Genomic DNA, 27,737 nt, shown 5'->3' with positions numbered 1-27,737 from the left:
ACTCAGAGGTCAAGGGAAACTGGAATTCTATCCAGCTCTGTGGACAAGCACGCTGCAGGCCCAGCTGCCAGGGACCCCAGGGCCTCGAGGGCAACAGGGACTGAGCCAGGCCCAGGAGGGGGCTGCCGTAGGGGGCTGAGAATGGTGAGGCTGGAACACCTTTTCAGACCTCCAGGGAGCCACTGGGACCCAGGGCTCGGAGGTGGTCCTGGAATGAAACCAGGGCATTGGAGCAGGTGGGTTTCCAGCGAGCTGGGAAGGGCCCCCGACCAGGGAGACTGGCTGCATGAAGGGAGGTCTCCAACCCTCCAGGTGACCCCCACCCCCAGACTCCCACAGGAGGATGCTGTCTTGGGGTTGTGTGTGGGGCCATCCCAGGATCCCTGGCCACATCTGCCTTTTGCCACCCTATCTCCCACCCCAGCTGTCTGGCCATGCCAGTCAAAACACCTGCCTGATTTCTTCAGGGCATAGGGTGGTAGACTCCCCTCCCCCATGCATCCGTCAGGTGGCACAGGCTGGCGGTGCCCTCCCATGCCCTGCCATGCAGACCTCCCCCCACAGTGCCAGTAGCTTCTTTCCAAACCTTCATTTTTTTTTTTAGATTTTATTTATTTATTCATGAGAGACACAGAGAGAGAGGCAGAGACACAGGCAGAGGGAAAAGCAGGCTCCTCGCAGGGAGCCCGATGTGGGACTCGATCCCGGGACCCCGGGGTCACACCCTGAGCTAAAGGCAGATGCTCAACTACTGAGCCAACCAGGTGCCCCTCCAAACCTTCATTTAACTAGCCCTTCCTGAGTACCCAGTGCCAGGCTTCTGGGGTCTGACCTCTCCTTGTGGTCTGGGAGTCCAGTGGCCCTGCTGGTGGGCACTGCTCCTGACCCCAGCCCGGTGGGTGCTGCCGTGCTCCCTGGCAGCTTGGGGCCTGACACAGCAATAAGCAGGATGTGGGCCTGGCCAGAGACTGGGGGCTCTCAGGGAGAAATGCCATCGGGGGGTGGGCAGGGCTGCAGCTCACAGGGCCTCTCGGGCCAACCTGCTGGGCCCGCCGACGGCTTGCTCTGGCTTCTGGCAGGGGCCTGGATGTGAGGCAGGAGGGTCCGGGAAGCTGCTCTGAGGGCTCATGCGGCTCAGGCAGGTGGGTAGAACCCAGCACCCAGGCATCTCCTAGGCTGTTTGGCTGCCTTTATTAAGCATCTACTGCGTGCCAGACCTGGGCCCAGAGCCCCCATGTCTTATCTCCATCAGCCCCACCCCCACACTCCTTTGAGGGGCACCTTCACCATTCCCATTTCACAGACACGGGGTAGTAGGAGTGTGGGCCTATTCTACCCCCGCCCCCCTAGCTTCCGGCCCCTTGCCCAAAGACCAGGAGAGTCCCGGGTTGGGCTGACACAGGCCTCAGACACCAGCCCCCGCGGCCAAGCCCAGCGCCCGAGAGGTGCCATCCACCCGGCCGGCTCCCGAGAGCACAGCCAGGGGGAGGGGCACTGGGGCCCAGGATGGGGAGACCCCCAGCAGCCCCACCCTGCTACCCCGGCAGATGCTCCCAGCACCCATCGGACACTGAGCACCTCACTGAGGGAGCCCAATTTGGAGACAAAGGCCGGGCACTGCGGACAAATACTCATGGACACCGTGAGCAGTGAGGGCCAGGCGGCCGCCGCGAGGCCCACAAAGGGGCTGGGGGAGGGGGCGTGAACGGCCCGGGCTGCACTTGCCACCGTTGCCCGGGCGACGGCCCTCTCCCGGAGAGGTCTGCTGGGCCATTGTCCGGGGCACACAGGACGTGTCATACACCAGATGGCCGTGTGCTGTCTAAGTCACTTATCGGGGGGCAGAGTGAAGGAATGCGGCCGGCACGGCGGGCCGGGGCGCCATCTGTTCCCGCAGACCGCGGGCACCGGGCGGGCATTGAGCGCCCGGCCGGCCGGCCCAGCCTCCACCGCGGGCTTTAATTAGCTAATTCCATAATTGGGCTTTATTTCAGGTAAATTGCATTTCACACCCGAGAAGGCCGCAATGGCCCGTCCAGGAGTGAAGCACTCAGGCACTTTGTGTGCAGTCGATAATACGGGAAACAAAGCCGGGCTGGGTGCAGGGGCCGTGCCCTGCCCAGATGGGCGGCCCCAGCCGGAGCGCACCGAGGGCCCCGGGGGCTGGGGGCCAGGGTGCCAGGGGCTGCGGGGGGCCGGGGGCCCCAGGGAGCCGCCGAGGGCCCTGCTCTGCAGCCAGCCGCTTCCTGGGGTTTCCACAAATATTTACCCAACAAGGAAACAACAGCTTTTGCCTTTCCAGTAATTGTTGCTCGCTCCCCTCCCCCGGTGGGTGCAGGCGGCGGGGGGGGGGCGGGAGGCCCCGGGCTCTGCGCCGCCCCTCCTGTCCTTGCCCTGCCCTGGCCAGCGCCGCTCAGGCCGGATACCCAGTCCCCACAGTGGGAGCCCCCGGGGGGCGCTGGCCCAGTGGGGCTCAGCATAGCGGGACCTGGGGCCCTCCCCGCCTGCTCCGTCAGAAACCTGGGTTGCCCGTCCTGACACTGGCCACCAGCTGCTTCCAGGGGCCTTGGGACAGCCGGTCCTCTCTGTGTCAGCCGCCCCCAGCCCTGCCGGCCTGGGAACGTGGGTGGGCTCTGGAAGGGAAACGGGAGGGTGAAGTGGTCCCAGAGGATGGAGGAACAGTCAGGTGTGTTCAGCGGACTTAGCCATCCCCTCACCTGACCGAGCGTGTCTGCATCTGTCAGATGAAGCGGAGGACTTGCTGGGGGGCCATGCAGAGGGCGGTGGGCACCCATGGGGCACGGTGAAGACAAGTGGGTCCCCCCCGCATGTGCCTCCAGCCTGCTTGAAGCTGGGCAGGCCCAAGCGAGCACCGTGTTACTGATGGAGGAAATAAAGGCCTGTGAGGGGGCAGACATGTCCGTGTCGGGCCCTTGGAGCCCCACCATTCCCTGCACCTGCCCCAGGAGGGATCCAGTCTGCGCTCCTTGAGCTCCTGGTGGGTGGGCCTGGACATGTCCCAGTGCCATAGGAGGGCTTCCGGGTCCTTGGTTGAGGGCCAGCCTGGCCCGGGAGGGGCAGATGGAGAGGACTGAGTGTGTGCCCCGAGGCAGCTACCCTCTTGCCCAGGACCCGGAGCTCCACCAAGGCCAGGCCTGGACTGCATGCTGGGTCCTGGCAAGGTGCCTGCCACCCCCCAGGGGCTCAGGGGCTGCTGGGAGACGGGCAATGACCACATCTTAACAATAGCGGGTGGCAAGGGCTGCCCCAGGGGGAGGCTCCAGGGCTACAACAGCCCCGACTGGGGCCGTGCCAACCAGGGCCAGAGCTTCTGACTGGATCCATGGCCTCAGCAAGCTCTCTGAACACCAGCCCCTTCCTCTGTGAAATGGGCAGCCACCTGGACACTGTAGGAGTCCTGTCCACTGGGCAGGAAGGGAAGAAAGATGGACCCAGGAGGAGGTGGGGCACCCCGATGTCCATAGGTCGGGGGGCAGGGGAGGGCAGGAAGACTAGGGCGCTGTCCTGTCCATACCAACCCTGTGGCCCAGGAGCTGAGGGTGGAGCTGGTGTGGGGGACGTGAACCTACAGGACAGGGTCCCCGAGCTCCACCCCCAGTGCTGGCCTCTGGGCATCACCATCTTGTCCATCAGCCCTGTCCCCTCGAGGGGTCCCGAGGCCTGGAGGGCTGCTTCTCATGAGGGGCTTGCAGGGAGGGCTTGCTGCAGGAGGGGGCTTTGAGCTGGGCCATAGACCAAAGAAGTGACTTCAATACGAGGAGGTGAGGGCTGGAAGGACGTTCCAGCAAAGGCCGGCGGGCAGGCCGTGTTTCTGGCCATGTTCCTTCCGTCCACTCAGCTCTTATGGACAGAGCTGATCCGGGTGCTGGCTCTGGGGCTGGGGCGGTAACGGCCTGGCCTCGACATGCTTCTGGGCCAGCGTGGGAGACCCTCCTCACAGAGAGCGGGGGGCTCCGTCCTTGTCCCCTTCCCAGGCCAGGGCACACAGAACGAGGACACCCCGGAGTGTTGAAAGCGGGGCGGCAGCTCGACAGGAGGACGGGGTGGTCCCAAAGGCGGACCGTGCCCTCCGTCACCAGGGTGAGTGCTGGCCCGACACCAACTCCGTGACTCCACGTTTATTAGGAAAAGCGCCACAATTAAAAATCAAAATCACACCGTGAAACTCATTAAAACACAGATTCCAAATCACCACAAATTATTCTGATTTCTGTGAGACATGACGCCCAGGAGGAGCCCCTGTCTTGTGCGGGGATCGTGACACCCACGCGCCCCCTTCGCTCAGCAGCCGCCCGGGGCCATTCTTCCCAGCGGCTCAGACCTGGTGTGGAGTGGAGGTGGGGGCCGTGCAGGGGGCAGTGGGCAGGAGAAGCTGCCAGTCCAAAGTGGGGGACGTTCCACCCCCAGTGGACACCTCGGGGACAGCGGTGGCCTCAGGGTCCCCTCCCCCACAGTCCTGGCCCCCTGAGCCGGCGTCTCTGCAGAGTGGAGAGCACGGCCAAGTGGAGAGCACGGCCCAGGCCCGGGGCCCTCCGAGTGAGGCTTCTAGGCCTTGATCATGGTCATCCTGGATTTGGCATGGGCTGGGCCTGCCCTGCCCTGCCTGCCTCCTCCCTGGGTCCTGGGTCTGAGCCTGGGGGTGGGGTACCCATAGACCCTGTCCAGACTGTCCCTCTGTCTCCACTCAGGAAGCCCCTGGGCCACCCAGGTGGGCCTTCATGCACCTGTGCTGTTTCTTGGCCATACATGGGATGGAACAAGTGCCTAGGATGCCAGCCCCCCTGGGGAGGGGTGGTTGAGACTGAGCCCTGCCACTGTGTCCCAACTGCCATACAAATGAGGTGGGGGGCCAAGGTCTCAGAGCAGAGAGGGGCCCCCAGACCCAGTCAAGTTCTAGTACCCACTTGCTGGGGCTCTCAGGGTGGCCTGGCCCCTGGGGGGCTGTGGGGCCTGGGAAGGAGGGGCTTGTCTCTTGAGCCTTTGAGGAAGGTGCCAGTGACCTGGGGGGTGGGGTGCCCCTGCTGGGTGGGAGGTGGGCCAGGCTGAACAGGGCATCTCTGCACTTTCCCTTGCAGGCCTGGGGCCCCAAGCCCCCATCAGGACCCCTCTTCGGGACCCCTGCGGGGCACAGTTAGCTGTTCGTAGGTGGGCAGGGTGTTGCTGGGCAGGAAGAGCTCGGGGTTGATGGAGCTGCAGGGCTGAACCACCTGGACCCCGCTCCCGCTGGGGGGGCGGCCACCTGGGGGGCCACCATGGTACAAGGAGAGGAGCTGGTGAAGCATGTCCGTGATGAGCACCAGCCTCTGGTCCAGCTGTGTCACCTGTGGAGACAGGAGCAGGGATGAGTCTTGGGTGGGAGCAGCCCAGGTGAGCAGGTGGCCTTGGGGCCTGGGCTTGGCGGCCGGGGTCGGGGGGTTGGGGGAGGGGAGGTGCCTGCAGGTGTGAGCTGTGCACACCCGCGTGTGCAGGGAATGTGCATCTGCATGGCAGTGGCCCCCTGTGTGTGTTTGTGCTTGGGAGACATGAGGGTACAGGGAGACCCTCCCCTCCACCGCCTTCTGCAAGTGGAACAGATTATTCTCCCTGGGAAGTGCTGGAGGGTCGTAGGGTCTGTCCTCTGTCTGCCCCTCTGTCCCCCTACCAGCAGCTGGTCTTCCCAGGGAGCCAGAAAGTCAAGACCCCCTCTGCACCAATCTCCCAGGGGTCAGGCTGGGGCGCTCCTTCTGGCCACATGACCCAACACCCCTTTTATCAAAAGCCTGCCCTGCTCTGAGCACTGGAGTTGTCCATGGTGAACAGACAGGGTCACCCGGCAGAACCAGAAACAAAGGTGGGGGCCATGTAGACTGGGGCCAACAGGTACATTCCCAGTAGAGGCTGTTGGATGTCCAGGAGCATGAGGCCAAAACTAGCCCAGGGAGGTGTGGGGAGTCAGGGTGCACCCGGGTCTGGCGCTGCTGAGAGGCACCTGCTCACAGAAAGTAGGCCAGCAGGGGCTGTGGGGCCTGTGAGTGGTGAGCCGGTGGACAGGGTCCAGGCAGCTGCTGGATCTGGAGAGGAGGTGCAGCTCAGACTGGGGTGGCACTGGGGGGTCAGGCCCTGGGGCAGCTGCTTGTCTGAGGTCCCGTCACCCCATCACCCAGGCCCAGGGGGGCTGCTCCTCTATTTTCTCAGGTAAATCTGACGTGGGAACTTAGGCAATAAAGGGAAGTGGTGCAGGGTTTCTCTGTTTGGCTGGGGAGGGGCCTGGAGGCCACTCGGCTCTCTGACCCCCCCCAAGCTCACCACCCCCATCCCCTGACGACTGTTGGACTCTCTTGTTCTCTGTAAAGCTGTTTGGAGACCACAGACTAGACCAATACCCCAAACCGCAGACACAGACCCCGAGGCTCCCGGAGGAGAAGGTCTTGCTCTTGGTCACCAACTGGGACCCCTGCCTCTTCCATGTCACCCCTGCACGCCCGCCCCTGGGCTTCCATGCTGGGAAGACAAGAGGGTGAGGTGGGGAGGGGTCAGGGCTAAAGCAAACGGTCCTGGGAGGGGGTGAGAGTGGGGATCCCAGTGGATGGAGCTCAGAAGGCTGGGTGGACGCTCACAGTGAGCAAGGCAGGAGGGGACACGGGGTGGTGGGACTTGCTTGCCATCACACTTAAGCCCCACCCCTCTTCTGACCCCTGGGGCGGGAGTCACCTGGGCTTCCCGGGCCCTGCACACCAGTGGCATTGAAGGTGGCATGTCCCAGCGTGGCTCCGTGTCATCTAGCGGCGCAGGCCCCAGCTCAGGGATCAATTGGTTTGGCATTAATTAAAGCAGCAAATATATCACAGAAGAGAATTTGTGGTTTCATAAATTTTCACTCAGCAGCACTTGAACATCTGTGGAGGCCCCCAGATGTGCAAGTGGGTATGGAAGCCTTTATAGGGTGTTCTTGGACAAAAAGGAAACAGCAGTGTGGTTGGGATGCGGCAGGGGTGAGGGGGTGCGGCACCATCCTGCGGGCCGGCGGCCGGGGCAGGCAGAGGTGTAGCGCCTGCTGCTGGGTGGCCCAGGCCTTGCGGGCCCCTCTGGGCCCCTGCCCCCTACCTCCTACCCCAGAGCTCTGCCCCCTCTGGGACTTGGCAGCTGACCTTAGTGCCACCCCCTTCCCACCCTTGGCTGCTGTGGGCTCCGCTGCTGGCTCTTAGCAGCCCGAGGGTGCCCTGCCCAGCATCCAGGCCCTGTGGTAGCCTCTGCTCCCTCGATGGCCAGTGGAGTTGGACACTCTTCTGCTCTGGGGCAGGGTGTCAGGGTGGTCCTGGGTCCTGTGGGCTTTGGAGGGCCCGAGCGAGGGTGAGGGCAGGTAGGTCCTGCTTGGCCTTGGGCCCCGCTTTGTCACTTTTTGGAGAGATGGCCCCCAGAGTGGCCTTGTCCCACGTCCTCCCTTTGCTTGAGCACAGGGAGCCTTTCTCCGGCTCACATGTAGGACTGATGGCTCAGTGGGCTGGGGTGGCTGCGTGGCCACACCCCAGCTACAGAGAGGTGCATCCACCTGGTGGGGGCCCTGGGGAAGGTAGCCACGCGCAGGGACCGGGAGCCGTTCCCCGGAGCTGTGGGGGCAGATCAGTTTTGGGGATCTCAGACCTCACGGTTCCTTGCAATCTGATAGAGACTGAAAAGACAGGGCCGACAAAAGGGCCCTTGTTCCTGGCCTCGACTCACCAGATTAATAACCACAGACGACGCACGCGGCCCTCCGAGGAGAAAAAAGCAATTAGAGTAACAGCTAGCGAGAGGGCCCCAGGCGGCTGGTGATCAAACCCAAGGCGACGGGGTTCCTGTGTGATGTGGTTATGAATTTGTTTTCAAAAGAAAATCTTGAAAAAGAGTCTTTCAAGGGAGGTTTTTGCAGGACCTGCTCAGCCTTGATCCCGGCTCTAGACCTGCTGATGGCCCTGGCCCCTTGGGTGGGAGACAGGCGGGGGCGGGGGGGCGGCATGCTGAGGCCGGGGATCCAGGGGAGGGAGCCCCCCGCCCGAGAGGCAGCTCGTGGTGCCCTGGGGCCCCCCCTGATCGGCGTCTGCAGGTGGGGCGGGACCTCTTCCCGGGACATCCTAGGGCCCTGGGTAGGGTCCCAGGGCAACTGGAACTGCAGACTGGCTTGGACTCACCTGGGCTGCGGGACCTGGGGGGTTCTAGGTGCAGGGCCCGGCACTGGGGAGCCCGGGGCCCCAGCTGGCTGCACCCTGGCACGCACAGCAGGGGCATGCATGGGGAGCGGCCGCGATCACTCAGCACGTCTGCACACCGGCTGTGCGTTCACTTTATCCTTTACTTGACCCCCACCCCGTCCCTCCTGCAGGCCCCTGGCTCTCCCTGGCTCCCTCACTTCACAGATACCACAGAGGTGAGGGAGTGAAGGGCCGGGAATGGGGGGGTGCCGTGGGGCTGCCAAAAGCCATCTTCTCCCTCCTTCCCTGGCTGCAGACCTGGGGCACCTGTGAGGCTCAGCTGTGCCCAGGTCCCAGCGACTCCGGCCCGCCACTGTCTTGGGAGGGCCTTGAGTCCCTGGAGACGGCTTGGAGGAAGGGGTGTGGCTGGCACCCAGCTGAGGGCAGGTCTAGGAGGGGCTCAGGATAGGGCTCCCTGGCCTGTCCCCTCCCAGCCCCCATGCTGGCCAGGCCAGGAGGGAGCCCTGTGCTGGAGAGCTCAGTGCAGAAGGCCACCTCCCCTGTCCCCCAGAGCCCCAGCCATGCCTTGAAGATCTGGCATTGGGCTCGGTGTTCTGTCTGTCTGCAGAGCTTGGGAGACCCCTGCCCACCCCTCCACAGCCCAGTCCCGGCCAGGCAGCCGTCCTCTCTTGCTGGGACAGGTGCAGTAGCCTGCCAGCCAGCTTTCTGCCTCAACATGCTTCTGCATGGTGGTTCTTTCCAAACACACGCCGGGTCACGTCGCTGCCCTGCTCACACCGACCCAAGCCGCTGTCCCACTGTCAGAAGCCCGAGTCCCTGTGTGGTCCTGGCACACACACACCCTTTGCTCTCTGGCTTCCCGTCCTTCCTCCCTCTTCATTCACTCTGCTCCAGAGCTCGTGGCCGATCCTTAAACATGGTGGCCTACGTCCCTGCTGCTCCTGCAGCCTGCCCCAGCCTCCCTGCACCCTGAGATGTCACCAACATCCCTGATCTGAGGTCACCTCCCTCCCCGGCCACAGCCCTCCTGACCCTCCCACCACACCCCACCCTGAGCAGCCCGTATTTTCCCCAAGACACTTGGTGTGTGCGTGTGTGTGTTTCTGTCTCTAATTAGAATGAGGCTCCAAGAGCCCGGGGCCTGGGCCCTTCCTCCCAGCCCTGGGGGGCGAGCACTGCGGGGGCGCACTGCTGGGCACCTGGACTCCAGAGCCTCTGCGGAACCCCCGAACCAAGGGGACAGGGAGAGGAAGCAGGGTGACTGTCTGGGGCGAGCTGTCCAGGGACGTCCTGCTCAGCGGGCAGCGCGGCCGGCCCTGGAGCACGCCTGTGGCCCGCGGTCCGCCCCTGGCGCTGGGCCCTGGACTCCTCGGGGCTCGGGCGCGCCCCACCCCCACGGCAAGGAGCTGACAACAGCGCCCATAAATCACCCTTTCGGTCGGGCCCATGGGGTTGGGCCGTCTTACAGGGCTGGGCATGAGTGGGAATCGATCACGGCGCTTCATAACGTCCTAATTTATGGCAGGAGACGGTGTAATTGTGTTTATGACTTTGTTTTAGTGCTTTAGCTCTTGGAGAGAAACCAGCGCGTTCCTAGTTGCTGCGGTTTCACTGCCAGTCCCCGGGGCAGCCGCTTGGCTGGAGCTTTCGGAGCTGCGGCAAGCCGCCGCGCACCCACCGCCGCCGCGCACCCACCGCCGCCGCGCACCCACCGCCGCCGCGCACCCACCGCCGCCGCGCACCCACTGCTGACTCGGCCCGCGGGCCTTCTGGGGTGCACGTGGCGGGGGCCGGGGGCCGGGGGCACACTGCGGCCGGCCTTGGAGTGAGGACACGTCTGGGGAGCGGGGGCTGCATGGCACCTGATGGGCCACCTGGGTTTGTCTCTGAGCTTGGCGACCTTGGACAAGTCCCTCGGCCTCCCCATTCCCCACGCGCTTGGACAGGGATGACGGCGGAGCCTCCCTCGGTAGCAGCGGCAGGATTGAAAGAATTCATGCACAGAATTCACGCACGGGACTCTGGAAATGGTGCTCGGCACTCGGTAAGCTCCCACGAGGTGTCCCACCGTGACCCACGGTGATTCCTGCGAGTGTTTGTGCACGTCTGCCGCATGGAATGAGCGGAGAGAGACTCCTGTGTGGCCTGGCTGGCACACGTGTGTACAGATGTGTGCATGTGCATGAGTGTGCACACACGGGCTTTCTGGGACATGGGACACTAGGATGGAGAACGCACTGGCCGCTCCGAGTGTGACTACACAGGCCACTGTCCATGGAGTCATTCCCTGTGCTGCCAAGGGCACGAGAGTGCCTACCAGGACCTCTAGGCCCCTGGGCCTTTGTACGTGCTAAGGAGGTGAGCACCGCCACGGCCGGAGACCCTGCAGTGACAGAGCAGCGCAGAGGCTGAGCAGGAGCCCTCCGGGCAAGGGGCTCTGTCGGTGCCAGTGACTTCTGACGCGGACTCACCGTCACCAACACGTGTCCTTCCGCCAGGGTACCGGGCCCTGCACTCGGGGAGAGTCCAGGCTGGGGTGAGTCTCTGCCCAGGGACACAGGACACGTGGCAGCCACTTGTGTGGGGGCTCTGGGACTGGTATCACGGCGCAGTCGATGACCTGGCACTTTGCTATGGCGACAGGGTCAGAGACCGAGACCCAGACCCCCATCCTAGCGTCTGTCCCTCACGTCCACTGCTCTTAGTATCTGTCCCTTGCAACTCCTGGTGTCCTGGCATCTGTCTCTCATGTCTCCTGGCGTCCTAGCATCTGTCCCTCGCATCCACTGCTGTCCTAGCATCTGTCCCTTGCATCTCCTAATGTCCTAGTGTCTGTCCCTCATGTCCACTGCTCTTAGCATCTGTCCCTCACATCTCCTGGTGTCCTGGCATTTGTCCCTTGCATATCCTGGTGTCCTGGCCTCTGTCTCTCATGTCTCCTGGTGTCCTAGCATCTGTCCCTCACATCCATTGCTGTCTTAGTGTCTGTCCCTCGTGTCTCCTAATGTCCTAGCGTCTGTCCCTTGTGTCCACTGCTGTCTTAGCGTCTGTCCCTTGCATCTCCTGGTGTCCTAGCGTCTGTCCCTCACGTCCACTGCTGTCTTAGCATCTGTCCCTCGTGTCTCCTAATGTCCTAGCGTCTGTCCCTCGCATCTTCTGGTGTCCTAGCATCTGTCCCTCACGTCCACTCTTGTCTTAGCATCTGTCCCTTACATCTCCTGATGTCCTAGCGTCTGTCCCTCATGTTTCCTGGTGTCCTAGTATCTGTCCCTCCTGTCTGCTGCTGTCCTAGCATCTGTCCCACACATCCGCTGCTGTCCTGGCGTCTGTCCCTCGCGTCCACTGCTGCCCTAGCATCTGTCCCTTGTGTCTCCTGGTGTCCTAGCATCTGTCCCTCACTACTGTTGCTGTCCTAACATCTGTCCCTCACGTCCGTTGCTGTCCTAGCATCTGTCCCTAGCGTCTGCTGCTGTCCTAGCATCTGTGCCTTGCGTCTGCTGCTGTCCTAGTGTCTGTCCCTTGCATCTCCTGCTGTGTGGGCTGCAGGGTGGATGGAGGCAGCCAAGCTCTGGCAGGTGGTCTGAGCCACTGTGAAGGTCAGCCGTGTCTCATCGGAGCCTCTGGCACTTGTGACCAAAGGGCTGAGGACCTGGTCAGGCCCACCCCACGCCCCCCATAGACCCTTCTGGAGGCCTGCTGACTATCCCTTAGGAGTGCAGGTTGCTTCCTTCCCAGAGAGCACCATACAGGGAGCAGGCCCTTCTACCTGCCTCACAGACCCCTGCTTGCCTAAGAGCCACCTGTGGATGAGAGGGTCTGCCAGGGAGCTCAGTGCTGCCTCGTTTCAGGTTGACTGTGGGCACAGGTCATCGTGTCTGTGTTCACCGGGCTGGCACAACCTTGCCCACCCTCCGTGCCCAGCCCTAGGTCCTCCCTCTGCACAGATACCCCCAGGTCTGGGGCCCCAGCACCTCACCTCCATGGCACATGGGTCTCATGGCATCTCAGCACAGCACGTCTCCAAGAGTCCTGCCCCCAGTCCTGTCCTCCCAAGTCTCAGCTGCGGTCCTGCACGCTCTAGAACACAGGCCCCGTATCCGACTGCTCTCCTCTCCCTCACTGACACCCCAGCCTGGACTGGCCGCATGCCTCACCGGCACTGTTAGGTCACCACTTGCCACCACGTTTAGCTCACTCCCACTTGCCCCAGACAGTTGCCAGGTGAGCTTCTCCCTGCTGACCTGAGCTTTTGCCCTCCGTGGAGTTCCCAGCCGGTGCACCCAAGTGAAATGTCATCTTCTGCAGCCCCTCATTCAGTACCCCTGGCCCACTTCTCGGGTCCCGAGCACATACGTCCCTCTCAATCCTGCCCCAGGGGGCCTTTGAACTCACTCTCCCCTCTGCCACCACATCCTATCACCTCAGCTCGTGTTGAGAGCAGCCATCCCTGACCTTCCCAACCAGGAACCTCCTCATCTGACCCTCACTGTTCTATTGGTAGCCCTTACCACTCCCCAGTGTGTCCTGGGGGCTCCCCTTCTACCAACAGAAGGCTCCCGAGGCCAGGCCTTCAACCGCTGTCACTGTGGTATCCCCAGAGGGCCTCCCAGAGCCCGGCATGCAGTGGGTACTTGGTAAATACACGTGGGATAGAGTTGGTGCTCCACGAATACTTGCTGGGTGAGTAGGTGAGACCCCTGACATTCTCCTGGGGCCCCAGTGCCAGGCTGCAGGGAGAGGTCCTCCAAGCCAGATGCTTGCTCCCTCCCTGGAGCAGGGGCCAGGAGTATGGCTTACACTGCTGGCTGGGCCTTTTCACTGTCATTGATTTATAAAGGCTCTTTGTATATTAAGGAAGTCTTTCCTTCAGCATGTACATCACACATGTTTTTCCTTAGTGTGTTTTTTGTGTCGTGAACCGATTTATGACAATCATAATTATTATTTTTTGGCTTGCTGCAACAAAAGTCTTATTTATTTGTTTGCTTTTTCACGTAGTGGGAGTTATCCCTCTCTTTCTTTATGATTTCTAGATTTCTGTGCAGGGTGGTCTTCTGCATTCCAACACTGAAACTTTTTTTTTTTTTTTTAAGATTTTTCTTATTTATTTGAGAGATTGCATGCGCTCGAGGGAGAGGGAGCTCAAGCTGGGGGAGGGGCAGACAGAGGGAGAGAAGCAGACGACTCCCCACAAAGCAGGGAGCACAACACGGCACATGGTCCCAGGACCCCGGGATCATGACCTGAGCCGAAGGCAGATGCTTCACCGACTGAGCCCCTCAGGCACCCCTTTTCTGGTGCTTTTCATACTTTTCCCATGCATCTTTGATTGGCACGGGATTGATTTTGGACTACAGACCAGTTTTCAGTGATGATCCCGATGCTGCGTGGCACTTTAGGGGGTAACCTACCAACCCACCACTGCACTGGATACCCCCGTACACGCGGAGCTCCTCGTGTTTCTGCCTACCTTGCTGTCTGCACTCAAACACAGCGATGGCAGCCCCTTAACAGGCTCCGGGCAGCCCGGGGTGGCACAGCGGTTTAGCGCCGCCTTCAGCCCAGGGCCTGATCCTGGAGACCAGGGATCCAGTCCCGCATCGGGCTCCCCGCATGGAGCCTGCTTCTCCCTCTGCCCATGTCTCTGCCTCTCTCTCTCTCTCTCTCTGTGTGTGTCTCTCATGAATGAATAAATAAAATCTTAAAAAAAAAACAAAACAAACAAAAAAAAAAACAGGCTCTGCCACTGGCCGGTGCTGTGTTCTCTCACGGCTGTTCTCTCCGGAGGGGAAAACCTCAGTGGCTCTGTCCCGAGCATCCAGCAGGAGAGGCCGCGGGGGAGTGTGGACCAGCTCACCTGGACAACGGTGGCCCCCTCTGCTCGGGGCCCCCACGGTCTGAGGGATCCCGTTTCTCTGCTCAGAACTGGGAGAAGACTGTACCCTGAGCTCTGAACAGAGGGCGACGTCCCAGGGTGGTGGCTGCGGGGTGCTGTGTAGCCTGAGCCCATCCCTGCCCTGTTAGCCCCAGCCTCAGGGCGCCCCCTGTCTGTCCCCGCTCCTGCCCCACGAACACCCTCCTGGGTTCTCCCGTGGCGAGTGCCCTTAGCTCGTCTGCAAGTCTGTTGTTTCCTCCGTGAAGCCTCCATGGGTTCTGTACTGGATGCTCCCCCAACTCTGGCCTCTGTCGACCTCTCCTCCAGAGCTCACACCTGCTTCTTGTTGCCCCCCGTCCCCCGCTGCCCTGCAGAATCCGGGTGTGCTGTGATCGTCAACACAGTCCATACCCGTGGACACTCGATCCCCTGCCCTCCCCACCCCTGCGCCTCCGTCGGGGCCGACACATCCACAGCCCCACCAAGCCCTGCTGAGGCTGCTGTTCCTTCTAGTAATGCCCGAGGGAGAAGGGGGCTCATGGGACACAGGGGGTCAGTGGCAGGGTCAGGGGGCCTGGGTGGGGCAGCCAGGAAGCTGCCCACAGCCACCAGGCAGGGCGGGGGGCACTGGGGGAGACCCTAGGCAGGGCTCGGGACTCCCCAACGGGCTGGCTAGCCCCTAGCCGGGCCTCCGGGGGGTCCTGCCAGCAGAGGCCAAGCAGGGGCGGCCACCTGCCCTGCCCACGTCCAGCCGCCCTAGGCCAGGCCGACGACGCAGGCGCCCTGCTCGGGGGGCCGGGCAGGCGGGAGTGTAGGGCAGGCTGGAGACGGGGGCTGCAAGTGAGAGGCCGTATTTGTGTTGGCGGGAGGGAGGCCCCACCGGCATCTGAGCCCCCCACCCCGCCTCCCCTCCTGCACTGCCCCTCTGACGGGCCTCGAAGTCCCGGAAGCCAGGGGGACGCTGGGCAGAACACTTCGTACCTGGAGCCAGGGAGCGCCTAGCCGCCTCCGCCAAACCCCAGGGCTGGGTGGGAGGGTGACACCGGGCCCAGCGATGGCTGGCAGGTGGGCAGGGGCTGCCCAGTGGCTCTGTCATCAGCATGCTCGTGGCCGTGGCTGCCCTGGCCAGGCCTGGCCACCCCATCCCGGCCACCCAGCAGTGCCCCCTTGACGCTCGGCTCCTCCTCCCTGCCACTCTCCCTGGCCGACGGACTTCCTATCTGTACTCATAGCCTGTCCCTGCCCCGAATAAAGCCCCTGTAGATCTCCCCACTGCTCTCTGGATAAAGACACAGCCCTGTTTTGGCCACATGGTCTGGGCCGTGTCCCACCACAGTCACTGCCCCTTCATGCCCCAGGTTGGCTTCCTCCAGTTCCTTGGATGTGCCTCTCCCTGCTGCAGGGCCTTTGCACCAGCTGGTCCTGCTTCCCAAAGAATCCATTGCTTTGCTGAGCCTGCAGACCCTCCCCATTCTTCTGGCCCCAAGGAGAGGTTCTCCTTCCTGCTCCCTCCTGGTCTGCAGGTCTGTTCCTCCGTGCTGTCCTTCCATCCCCGCAGCTGGCTAGGGTACCACTGGCATTATCTGCTTCAACATCCACCTCCCTGAAAGCAGGGGCACTGCCAGGCCATCCCTGACCTTCACTGGCTGGGTGGTGACTCTGGGCCTAACAGGCAGGGGACAGTGGGTCCGTCCTGCAGGTAGGGCAGCTGTGGTAGTCCCGTCTGAGAAGGGAGGTCGGTGAGCATGTGGTTGGGCCTCCCGGGGGCAGGGTCCTGCTCCCCTCCCTGGACAGTCCCTCAGGTCTGTGAAAGGCTCCAGGGGAGAAGGTCCCGGGGTCTTATTTAGCTCCCCAGCTCCCCAGCACCTCTGACCGCTTCCCTGCCCCCAACACCAGCCGCACCCACAGCCTGGTGTTCACATCTCTCAGGCTGCGCTCACTGTCCCCACTCAGCCAGGGGCCACGTCCCCTCTCTGGACACTCATGCCAGCCTCCCCGGTGGAGCCTGATGGCACACGCTCCCCGGCCCGGTCCTCGGATGGCTGTGGCCTGGCCCCCGACCCCACCGGCCCCGCCGCACCGGCCTCCAGGAGAGCGCCCCCTCCACGCCCACGGCTCTGCCCAGCTGGGCTCTTTGCTTTTGGACGAGCCGGTTTACCAGGTTTCGTGTGACAGGAGTACTCTTCAAGAACACTGTCCCTGAAAAGTGAAAACATTTCAAAGAAGCATCGCCTTTGACCGGGCCCGCCGCGCCCGGTGCTCTCCTCTCCCAGGTAACCGGCTCGCGGATCTGCTGTTTATCCTTCCGGCTATTTCGCAGCCCCGGCTTGCACATGTGGTGCGGATTCCCTGCGTGGCAGGTTTTAGCATAAATGGTAACATGAGACACCGTGGCTCTCTCCTTGCTTGTTTTCACTCAACACAGGTTCTGAGGTTGCCTTGTTGAGACACGTCCACGGAGCTTGCTTCCCCGGGGCGGCTGCGCAGGGGGCCTTCTCGCGGGGCTCTGGGGCTGTCTCGTGGCCGGTGTCCCCAGGCAGGCGGGGAGGCTGAAGCTCGGCGGATGCACCCCTGCGCCTGCTCCAGGGACCCCGGGGAGGGGACTCCACCCCAGGGATGGGTCTTCCAGGGGCCATGGTCAAGGCCACGCTCTGCAGTGGCCCCTCCACATGGTCCCTATACCTGCCCTTCTGCTCTCACTAGCCCCTCCTTGCCCTGCCGGGCTTACAGTCAACTGTTGAGCGATGACTTTCCTTCTTGATGAAGGTTTCTGCCTCCTTTATCTCCCTCCTGGGATGGGGCCTCCCTGCAGGTGGGTGGGCCTCCTGTGACCCCAACTCCAACGCATCTTCGACCCCCCGCAGCCACTGAGCCCTGATAGAGCACCTCCGTCCTTCAGCCGTCTCCTGTCACCAGGAGGGATCACTCCTGCCTAGCCGCTTGGCGAGGACACGCACTGAGCCCCCAGCTCCCCAGCCACTCCTGCCCAGGGGTCTCCCCTCTAGGGGCCCACTCATCTCCCACTGTGCGCCGCCTGCCCAAGAGCCTTGCACCCTTCCCTGCTCTGCTCATCCAGGATCTGGAGGAGAGGAGTCCTCCACCCTGGCCTGGGGCTGTCCTCGGAGCCACCTGGCTGCTATCCCAGGTGCCCCTCTGAGAGCACCGGCCCAGCTTAGCCCTCTCCTCATCCCCAAATCACTACATGCCCCTCCCTCACCAGCGGACACCCCATCCCCAACAGCAAAACACACGAAGCCCTCTCTTGACTTTGCCACCTGTGGCTGCTGCCTGTCTCTCCTAGAGGTGCTGGCCGCTGGTCTCTGGGCCCAGGCCGCACACAGACCTCCTGCCTGCTGGGCCGCCCCTCCAAGGTCGCAAGGTGTCCAGAATGCAGCAAGTCCTCACTGGACCGGATGTCTCTCCCCGTTTGCTCCTCTCAGGGCAGCCTGATCAGGTAAGGGGTCAGGTCAGGAGTCCCAGGGCCACCCTGGCTCCTTTCTGTCACACCTGCCATCTGATGCAGCCCCAGGGATGCCAGCGTGGTCAGGGATCTGGAGAGCTCTGGAGCCCCAGCAAAGCCATCTGGAATCTCAGCCTCTCTCCTGCCCCCCCAACCCCCCACAGCCATGGCTGAGCCATCAGCACCTCCTAGATGCCACAGCAGCCTCCCACCTATGGTTCCAAAGCCACTCTGAGGCCCCCAGGGTGATAAAATAGGGGCTCTCCATATCCCCAGCACCAAGGCCGGGGCTACTGTCATGGCTTGAGGCCCATCGCAAACTGGTCACACCCTCCTTGCTGCCCTGGCTTATTTTGCTCTATCCCTGAGGGCTTACTGCTGTCACAGGCCCTTTGCACCTGCTGCCCGTAGGGCAAGCTCTATGAGCTTGAGGCTGCTTCTGCCTTCCTTCAAATATTCCCTTCAGTGCCCCTGCAGGGCCCACCAGGGCATGCCCGCCGCCTAGCTGCCGCCCTGTCCTTGGCACTCAGCACGATGTTGCTGACTCGTCTCCTCTCCTGCCTCTGTCCACTGCAGACAGTCAGTGGAGCTGGCCTTGAGGGTGGAGCTCCTGCTTGTGGTGTCGTGGTTGCTAATCCAGGGCCCGGCACATAGTAGGTGTTCAGCAAAGATGTGCAGAATGAGTGAATCACCACCACGAGACACCAGAACCGTTCAGGACAGCCCCGGGGAGGACGACCAGCAGAGGGGCTGAGGGCCTTGGCCGGCACACAAGAGTATTCAGACACGTGTGTGTGTGTGTGTGTGTGTGTGTGTGTGTGTGTGTGTGTGAGCGCGCGCGTGCACATGCAGGCCTCCACCAGGGCTGTGCTGAGGGCTGCGCCTGGTGTGGAAGCTGGGCATTGGCACCCAGAAAACTCAGGGGTGGTGGCAGGGATGGGGTGCTGGGAGAGCTAAGGTACAGACTGGCCGCTCTCATTCCCTGGGGGAGCCCTCTGCCTGCCCTCTAGGTGCCGGGGTGTCCGGCCTCACTGCTTTTCCCGCCTTGGTCCTGGCCTGGAGACAGCAGCCCCATGACTCAGCAGCCCAGGGCCGGGCTGCAGCTGCGGCTGACCTAGACGGGCAGGCAGCCCCCAGCCCCCGGGCCCCAGCCCCCCGGGCCCCCAGCCCCCGGGCCCCCGGGCCGGGACCCAGCTCAGGGCCGCTCCCCCCACCCCCACTTCCTGCTCATGCTCCTAGGACAGGATTCCTTGAATCAGCCTCCCTTGAGGCTGGAACCAGGTTGGAGGCTGGGCCCGAGGGCTCTGGGCTGGGGTCCCAGATGGGGGCTGGGTGGCCCGGCCTGGAATCTGGAATCCGGCCCCTTTCCTGGCACCTGGAAGAGGCTTGTGGGGAGGGAGACGTGGGACGTGCCCGACGGCAGGGCTGGAGCCCCCCTCCCGGAACTTGCTTTCCTGGGAAAGTCACAGGGGTCTCCTCCCCTATAGGCTCAAGCCCAGTGTCCTGCCTGGAATTGAGGCCCGGCCGGGGGCTTGGGTGTGCCTTCTCCACCTCATGGAAATGACAACACTCTCCCAAGCCTGTTCCCTCCTGACTTGTGAGGCCCAGAGCCCCGAGCCAGAAGCCCCTCAACCTGTCCCTCCTCAGCCGGGCTCTGGCTCCCTGGGACAGGGGACTCAGCAGCTCACGGGCAAGACCAGCACCCATGCTCCGGGTGTGGGTGCAGCTGACACAGCTGCCCGAGGCCAGGCCCTCCCTGCGGGCAGGGGAGAGGGCCTCCTAGAGGCTGGGGCTGGGGCGGGAGTGAGCAGCTCTGTGAGGCTTCCCACACCTCTTCCTGCTTCTCCAGCTACTGAGAACAACAAGGGACCCTCCAGGGCATCCTGTCCTCTCCGTCCTCCACTGCCCCCTCCATGGCATCTCGGCACCATGCCCACACCCCACCTTCTGCCCTGCCTGTGCTCTGCCCACCTCCCCTGCTTCAAGTCCCTCACCCTTCCTGGCTCAGCTTGGGGAGGTTCCCACATTGCTGGGTCTGGGCACTTCCCCAGGACCCATCTTGAGGGGACGGGTGGGTCTGGGGGGGTCTTGTGCTGTCACCTGGCCACAGCCAGGCACGGCAGGTGCTGTGTCATGTGGGGGGTGTGGACCCAAGCCTCTGCTCACCCCCAGCCCAGGTGCCCAGGGCCTGGTCACATTCCCTGCTGCTGCACCCCTGCCCCCACCCTGAGACCGACTGTCTGGGAAGTGGGTGAGGAGGTGGGGGAGCAGGGTGGGCGGGCAGGAAGTTGCTGGGGCTCCAGGCCAGGCCCCGAGTGCTCCAGCCCCATCTGGACATATTTGGCAGGTCCTGCTCCCTTTCTGCTCCCAGAACCCCTCCTTCCCAGGCAGGCGGACATTCCCAGCCCTCCCTTCCCTCCCCGCTGCCTGGCCCACCTTCCCTGCTCTTGCCTGCTGTCCCACCCTGGGGCCCCTGCCCTTGTGGGTCACACGTGCTCCCCTTCTTTCCGGCTCAGCAGCCCGGGTCCAGCCACACGCATACATGGGACTTGGTCTTTGGTCACCTCTCTCAGCTTTTGTGGTGGCCTTTGTAAGACAGAGATGAGAAGGGATGCTTCAGGGAGTGAGGGGGGACTGGGCCAATGTCTCCACGTTCCCCCCAGCCCCCTGTACTGCAGCTCCTTCCTGGTCCTGGGGATGGGGTTTATGTCCACAGTCACTGACCAAGTGCCGGGGCCAGAACGTGGTGGCCGTGCCCAGGGGCCCATCCTGGGGCTCAGGTGACCCACCGATCAAGGTGGTCTTCAGAGAGGTACAAATCCCCACAATTCCGGGGTCCTGCTTGGGGCTTGGTCCTAAGTGGAGGAGCCCAGCAGGGCTGGGGTCTGAGGGCAGGTGGGGGGCCTGGCTCTCGGCCTCCCCCACCCTCACATACCCTGGGTAGGGAACAGGAGGGCTGTGGTGAAGGCTATCTAGGCCAAGAGAGACAGTCTCTGGACACAAGGACTTCCCTTGGCCCAGGGCCCTGGGATTCTGGGGACCCAGGCTTGCCCCTCGCTGGTGGGTACTGCAGGGCACTGGCCCCAGTTCTGTTGCTCTTGGGCCTCTAATTCGCTGGCTTCTCCAGCAGCCCATAGGCCTCCCACCATCTGCGGAAGTGGGCAGGGGGGGTGGTCAGGTCCTCTGTTTTTCTACGTGGTCCGCTTGTGGGGCTACTGCTGCACTGGTGCTGGGGGAAGGGGCAGCATGCCCCCTCCACCCAGAGGTTCCCCCTGCAGCCGTTTCACCAGCCTCCTGGCTCTGTGCTACCCAGGAGCACCCTCCCACCCCCAGCAGGAGGAGTCCGCATGGGGATCAGGTCGAAGTGGCAAAGCAAAGAAGGACGCTCCTCGGCATGGAGTCTTCTCACCCTTATGAACCCTTGACTAGGCCACCTGCAGCTCCTCACTGCTGCTCCCCTGCACTCTTGTCCCCCTCAGTCCAGCCTCCACACCCAAGCTGTGACCTTAGGAAGCTCAGCCTTGACCCTGGGTCCTGAGGCTACGAGGCCGGGGCACTGGGGGGACAGACATGGGGTATCCTTGGGAGACCAGACAGCTGAATGGTGGGGGTTCCCAGGAAAGCCCACAATGCTCGGAAGGTGAGCGGAAGGGTGGGGAGGCCTCCACCCAGGAAGGAGGCTGGGGGCTGGCTGGGGGCCCATCTGGCCCAGGCTGACCTGAGGGCTGATGAGAGATTCAGGCCCCATCCTGCGCTCCCAGCCCGCCCTTCCTGCTCCTAGGGTTGGGAGGAAGAGCTCCTGGGGACACCGGGCCTGGCTGGGGGGGACCCACACTGACTAGATTGGGTGTGGTCTGTAGGCCTCCAGGGGACCTGGGTCACTGACAGTCACAGACTGCAGGTTCCCTCTGTGTGTCTTGATCCAGGGGTCTTGGAGACCATCCTTGGTACCACCTAGGTCATAGCTCTGAGAGGCCCACCTGGGCAGGGGTCCCCTGTTCTCCTCTCAACCTCAGTTAAATGTGGGGAGTGGGTGCCCACTACTGAGCCCTCCCCTCTCACTGCAGCCCCCTCTCACACAGCGCTAACCCTCCGGATCTTGTCCAGGGACCTTCCAGCTCTATGTCTGCACATGCAGCTTGAAGTGCCTGCCTCCTTACCCACTCTTCTGCTCTTCCCAAACTTGGCCGCACATCCTCACTGTTCCCCCATAAGCCCCTGATCCTCTGCTGACCATTTCATCCCCCTTTTCCTCCTCAGCAGAGCATAGTCAAACCTTCCATTCTCCTACACCATTGCTCCTTCACTCCATAATAGAGCTTTCTCACCACCAGTCAGCAAGCCCACTTGAAGAGCTCCCATGGGTGCTGTATCTTCCATCCCCAGAGGTGACTCCTCAACCCCCTCAGCAATCTCTTAATTTTACCTTGCTATTTCTAAATCCCTTGCTTATATTATGATTCCTTGCTTTTGCAGTTTTAGACATTGTCTAGCCACTGCCTAACATGGAAGATGAGAGATCAAGATTTCATTTTCACAATCTCTGCTTTTGCCATTCTCCTATCCTCTCAATATATTGCAATTGTAGGCTAAATAAATATTTAGTGGGGCCCCTGGGCGGCTCAGTCAGTTAAGTGTCTTCCTTTGGCTCAGGTCATGATCCTAGAGTCCTGGGATCAAGCCCTGCATCAGGCTCCCTGCTCAGCAGGAGTCTGCTTCTCCCTCTTCCTCTATGCTCTCTCTCTCTGTATATATTAAATAAATAAAATCTTTAAAAAATATTTACTGTTTGCATTTGTGTAAAAATTATGTAACTTTATATGCTTAATAAATGAGGTTTTCAGCTGAGTCATGTGGTCTATGATTAGAACTTTTTGTTTTCCCTGGGGTTAAGAATTGCCTTCATGTTTTGCTTAATTTTCTTTTTTAAGATTTTTATTTTTAAGTAATCTCTACAACCAATGTGGGACTCAAATCTGCAACCCTGAGCTCAAGAGTTGCTTGCTCTACTGACTGAGCCAGACAGGTGTCCCTGTTTTGCTGAATTTTTAATGCATCTATCAACCAGTGAATTCTTGAACTTTCTGCTTGAATTGTAAAACTTCTATTTATTCAGTTGAGAGCACCAGCAATCTATCAGCTTTATTATTTTTTTTCTCCTGGAAGTTTCTTTCTGCAGTCCTCAGAGGACTGGTTGCTCTTCAGGCCTGCTGAATAGCTGTAGTACTAGAACTCTTTCCCCCCTCATTTTGGAAATTTCCTTGGTTGGCTGGTATCTATCTATCTATCTATCTATCTATCTATCTATCTATCTATCTATCATCTATCTATCAATCATCTATTTTTTGGGTTGGATTCTCCTGGTTCTTAAATCCTATGCTTCTCTTTTTTGGTTTATGCTTCATTTTCCTGGAGCATATCCTCAAGTAATTTGCTGGAAAAAGCCTGTGGTAGGTAAGATTTTTGACTGTGCATGTTTGAAAATGCCTTTAACCTACTTTCATACCTGAAAGTGTGGGTGTAGAATTCTAGATTGGAAATGTTTTTTTCCCTCAGGAGTTTGAAGGCATTTCTTCATCATGTGCTAGCTTTCTGTATTGCTGTTGAAAAGTCTGATGCCATTTCGACTTGCTAGGCTGTGTATGTGACCTACTTTTTCTCTCTGGAAACTTAAGGTATCCACTTTATTGGTGGTATTCTTAGGTCAAATCTTGTGCCCCAATGAGGGCATTCAGGGGTTTAAGGAAGGAAGAGGGTAGGACTCTTACTTCTTAGCATAAAAGTGTTCACCAGGGATCCCTGGGTGGCGCAGTGGTTTGGCGCCTGCCTTTGGCCCAGGGCATGATCCTGGAGACCCGGGATCGAATCCCACATCGGGCTCCCGGTGCATGGAGCCTGCTTCTCCCTCTGCCTGTGTCTCTGCCTCTCTCTCTCTGTGACTATCATAAATAAATAAATAAAAATTAAAAAAATTAAAAAAAAAAAAAAGTGTTCACCGAACCCATTTGTTTTTATCATGATGGCCCATTCTCCACCCACAGCTGCTCCTTGTGTCCTCATATTCAGAACCTCTTGGATTCAGTTTCTCCAGGGACTAAGCCTTCTGTCTCTGGTTGGACTGGAGGACAGGCAGTACCTGGCTTCATGGGCTGGGGAAGGGATGGGGTGGCAGGATGTATGACCTGGGAAGTGTCTGCTGTTCAGACAATCTTCGGTAAATATCCTCCCTGTCTGCCATTCCCTCTAGCACTCCGGAGGCTAGCTGGGGGTGCCTGACCCTGAGCCTGCTCAGGGTTCCAGGCTGAGAGCTTTTCCATTATCAACATCTCTTGCTTTTGCAGGGCTTGGTGTCTATATTCTTGGTTTCCACAAGTCCTTCTGGTTCCCCATTTCTAAACTTCTGTTGATAGTTTTTAGCCTCTCTTGTCTCCTCTTCTGATCACTTTAGATTTGTTGATCTATATCTTAAAACACCTAATGCCTTTACTGTTATTTTAGTGGGGTTTGGAGGAGGTAGAGATAAACACATGTGTTAGTTTGCCATATTTAACCAGAAGTTGTTCATTAACTTCTCAGCTCTCTTCATCTGGGTTGTGGTCCCTGGTACCACAACTGCTCTAGTTACCAGTGGCCTCCCAGTGGCCACTTCAATGTGTCTTCTGCCCTGACTTCTCAGGTTTCCGTCTTTGGGGGGTGGGTCCTCCTGTTGAAGCCTTCCAGCTCCTGGGACCCACACTTTCCTGGGTTTTCTCCGCCAAGTCCACTCTGTGACCCCCTTGGTCTGCTGGCTGCCTCTGCCCTCCCTCTATTGCCAACCTCACCACGTCCACAGACTGATGGTTCCTGGTTTCGACTCTCAGGGCCAACCAGGCCACGGGGCCCCAGGCCCTGGCCTTACCACTTTGGTGTCTGAGGGCCATCTTGAATGGACACGTTCTGTCCTCCCTGTCCCCTTCATCCCAGGAAATGGCAGTGCCATCTAGTTCCCACCTGAGTTCTCTCTAGCCTCCAGACCACATGTAGAATTTTGTTCTGTGCAAAGATGGTAAGTTGTCCATAGCTCTTCCCTCTCTCTCTTTCTTTAATTAAGGACCATGAATTAAATGGGTTGAATGCTTGCCTGTAGTAGAGATTTGGCTTCTCAGGGGCCCTTGTAGTGATTTGGGTGTGTATGTTACATTTTGGTCAGTGGAAATAAGAGAAACTGATACAAGTGGCTTCTGCATAGGGTCTTGTCCTTCCTTCCTGCTGCTGGAATGCAGACATGATGGTGTCTGTGGGAGCAGCCATCTGGGGCCATGAGGCAGATGTGTATTGGGGACAATGAAGCTAGCAGAGAGCAGGGCCCTGGGTCTTCATGTAGGGCTGTGCACACCCCAGCCCTGAGACCCCATGGGTGGCGAAATTCTGTCTGGATTAGGCTACCACTCATGTCATTGTTTTGGCAACAGCTAGAACCAATCCCCTTGCCCTGAACCTGGTCTGTCACCTCTGCCAACTGCTCCTCTGCACCCCCCCTGGTGTCCCCACCACATTCTATATGCAGTTTGGATGCATGTAAATCAAAATATGTCCCCTCTGGTCTTAGAGCTTAAAACCCTCCTACAACTTCCCATCAGAGTCCATCTCTGTATGAGGGCTGCCAGCCCCGATCTGGTCCTGCCAGCACTCCATTCTCACCTTGTCCCACTCATCAGAGCCCCACTGGCCCAGGTGCCACTGTCCCCTGGACCTCAGGACTGATGTCCCTAGCCCCTGGGTAAAGTTTTGTTGAACAACATAGGGAACAGTTAAGCAAGTGAGTCAGTGCAGACTTCAGTATCAGAAAGCACAAGAACCTTCCAGGGCTCTGGCGGGGGTCAGAGCCTGGCCGTCAGTATCGTGAGGTGTCGGGAGGGCCAAGGATGACTTGGGCAGGCCTTCCCCTGCTCCTGGACGCCTGTCTAGCTCATGGGCCCCTCACTTGGCTCCTGCCACCCCCACCTACCCCGCTGCTCACTCACTGGGGTTTTCTTCCTCCTGGTCCTCGCTGCTCTGTAACCTTGCGCCTATCCTTGGCGCTTGCAGGCTTCCTGCCCGTCTCTCCCTGGATCAAGCTTCCCGAGAAAGGGGTTTGCGCGGCCTCCCCAGCACCTGGCGCAGCTCCCGGCACACGGTAGGTGCCCGAGTCACTGGTTGATGGATCTGGGCTGGAGGCAGTTGCCTTGCACCCCTCTCTGTGCTCCCGGGGACCCAACGGGGGTGGACCGGGTCGGGGTGGGGGTGCTGGGTGAGCCCCCCCACCACCACCCCAGAGCCATCTGTGGGCACCTGGCCGCCGATCGTGGGAGAAGAAGGAGGAAGGGCTCAGAGGCCAGGCCTGGCGCAGCCTCCAACACTGCCGTCCTCCCGAGTTTCCGTGACTGTCTGTGCGTAACCGCACGGCGGTTTCCATCGGCGCTGCCAAGTGGCGGCTGCCGGGCCTGGCCACGGGTTCTGATCCCCAACAAGCCTGCCCTCTGTCAGACAACCCTGGGAAGCCGGGGAGCGCTGGGGGCCCGAAGGGTTAAACTGCCCTCCACCACCCCAGTCTCAATTTCTCAATTTTTCAAAGGCCAGGCCCTCTTTCCTTCCAAGTCACAGCTGACGTGAAATGTAGCCTTAAAATGCAGCTGACATGAAAAACAATAGCACTCCCTCGGAGAGGTTCTGCTGTGGGCTGGATGGCCCCCCGCCCCCCAATAATTACTCAAGACATTGGCATGAGCCAGGCCTGGTTAGGTAACAGGCTGCTTGCTCCGGAGACTTATAACTCACAGGCAGTTACACATGATCTCCGCAGACAACAAAATCGTTTCCAGGATGGCGGGGAGGGCGAGGCCTCGGAGAGGGTACGGGGGCAGGAGGAGCCGAGGCCGGGCTGGGTGGGGGTGGGTTCCAGGGAGGGCCTCCCGGGGGCTCCTGGGATGCAGCCTGGGAACTTGGGAGCTGGGGAAGCTTCTGTGGGAAGTAGTTGCCCTGTCCCTCTCTGCTCTGACCCCCTACCCGCACCTCAGTCTCCCAAGCAGGAGGCCACCCCGGTCCAGCCTATCACTGAGGAAAGCGCAGGGAAAAACTCATTCATACTGAAGTGTGAATGACTAACTGTGTGGGGAGAATTCCCTCCTTCTCTGCAGAAGATAATTAATTGTCTGTTTACTGTCCGTGGCCCCATTGTACGTTACTCCCTCAAAGGCAGGTCCACATACTTTCCCCCGTGTTCCCAGCGCCTAGTACATAGCAGACATTCAGAAAATATTTGTTGAAGACAACATCTAACCCAAAGAAGGAAGCGCCAATGGTGTAACTTCAGGCACACGGGGTGGGGCCTCCTGGCAACAAGTGCCAAAGGGATGCTGGCAAGTGGATGCTTGCGGACACTCCTGCTCCCCTCCGCGCTTCTCTCTGACACCTGGGCCTCTGGAGCTCTCCCACAGGAAATGCCTGTTTCCCTGGAAGGATGCTGAGGTGGGGTGGGTGGAGGACTTGGGTTGTGTGGGCTCGGAAGGCCCTCCCTCCCGCCCCCGTCGGACCAGGTCTGTGCTCTGGCAGCCCAGCAGCAGGCCCGTGCCGGGGGACCCCATGTCTGGGGCTGCAGTGGGAGGGAGGCTCCAGTGGGGGCCCAGCCTTGGATGAACCTTGGGGAGGCAGCTGCTCCCACTGTTCCTAGGTCCATTTTCACTGTGACCAGCTCTGCGCACAAGGATATCCCTGTCCAGGTCCATCTGACCTCTGTCTCAGGCCCAGGCTGCCACCCTTCCTGCATTGTCCCCCTGCAGAAACCAACACGTGGACTGTGGGGCAGGCCCTCAGCTTCCCTCAGTGGGCCCTTCTGCTGGGCAGTGCCGGCTTCTGCGGACACCTGGCTGTCCCCGCCCCAAACACCCACTACCTCACCGAGGCACTCAGGCCACAGGAACTTACGGGGCACCAGTGGAGGTGGTGGTGGTGACCACGGTGGTGTGATTTAAGTCCCTGATCAGCACAGTGTGTTGTGAGGTCAGTGGAGCCACACCGAATATGAAATCCCACGGCTCCAAGTGGCTACACCCCGTGGGACATCCCGGTTTGCTTCCTGTCCTCTGGGTGGCATGGGGCACCCCTTCGCGAAGCCAGCTCCCCTGAGTTTGGGGGACACCCGAGCCTCATGCCTCCCACATCTGCTCACCCTTCTGTGGTTGTCCTGGCTCACTCT

The 27,737-nt window shown here is 60.6% G+C and overlaps 1 protein-coding gene across 3 annotated transcripts in view; it reads right to left on the bottom strand.

The window, feature by feature from the left end:
* Positions 1–4,124: 4,124 nt before the first annotated feature.
* KCNQ1 (potassium voltage-gated channel subfamily Q member 1) overlaps positions 4,125–27,737 on the bottom strand; it is a 323,020-nt gene continuing 299,407 nt past the window's right edge. For all 3 annotated transcript variants that reach the window (XM_038563590.1, XM_038563591.1, XM_038563592.1), the window contains one exon: positions 4,125–5,342. In XM_038563590.1, the coding sequence (XP_038419518.1) occupies positions 5,118–5,342 (225 nt within the window). In that variant the 3' untranslated portion in view covers positions 4,125–5,117. The remainder of the gene's footprint in view (positions 5,343–27,737) is intronic.

Source organism: Canis lupus, chromosome 18 (assembly GCF_011100685.1).
Source record: "Canis lupus familiaris isolate Mischka breed German Shepherd chromosome 18, alternate assembly UU_Cfam_GSD_1.0, whole genome shotgun sequence".
In the NCBI taxonomy this organism is placed as follows: Eukaryota; Metazoa; Chordata; class Mammalia; order Carnivora; family Canidae; genus Canis; species Canis lupus.
Note: the sequence above shows the minus strand (reverse complement) of the source record. Positions and strands in the feature narration are given on the sequence as shown.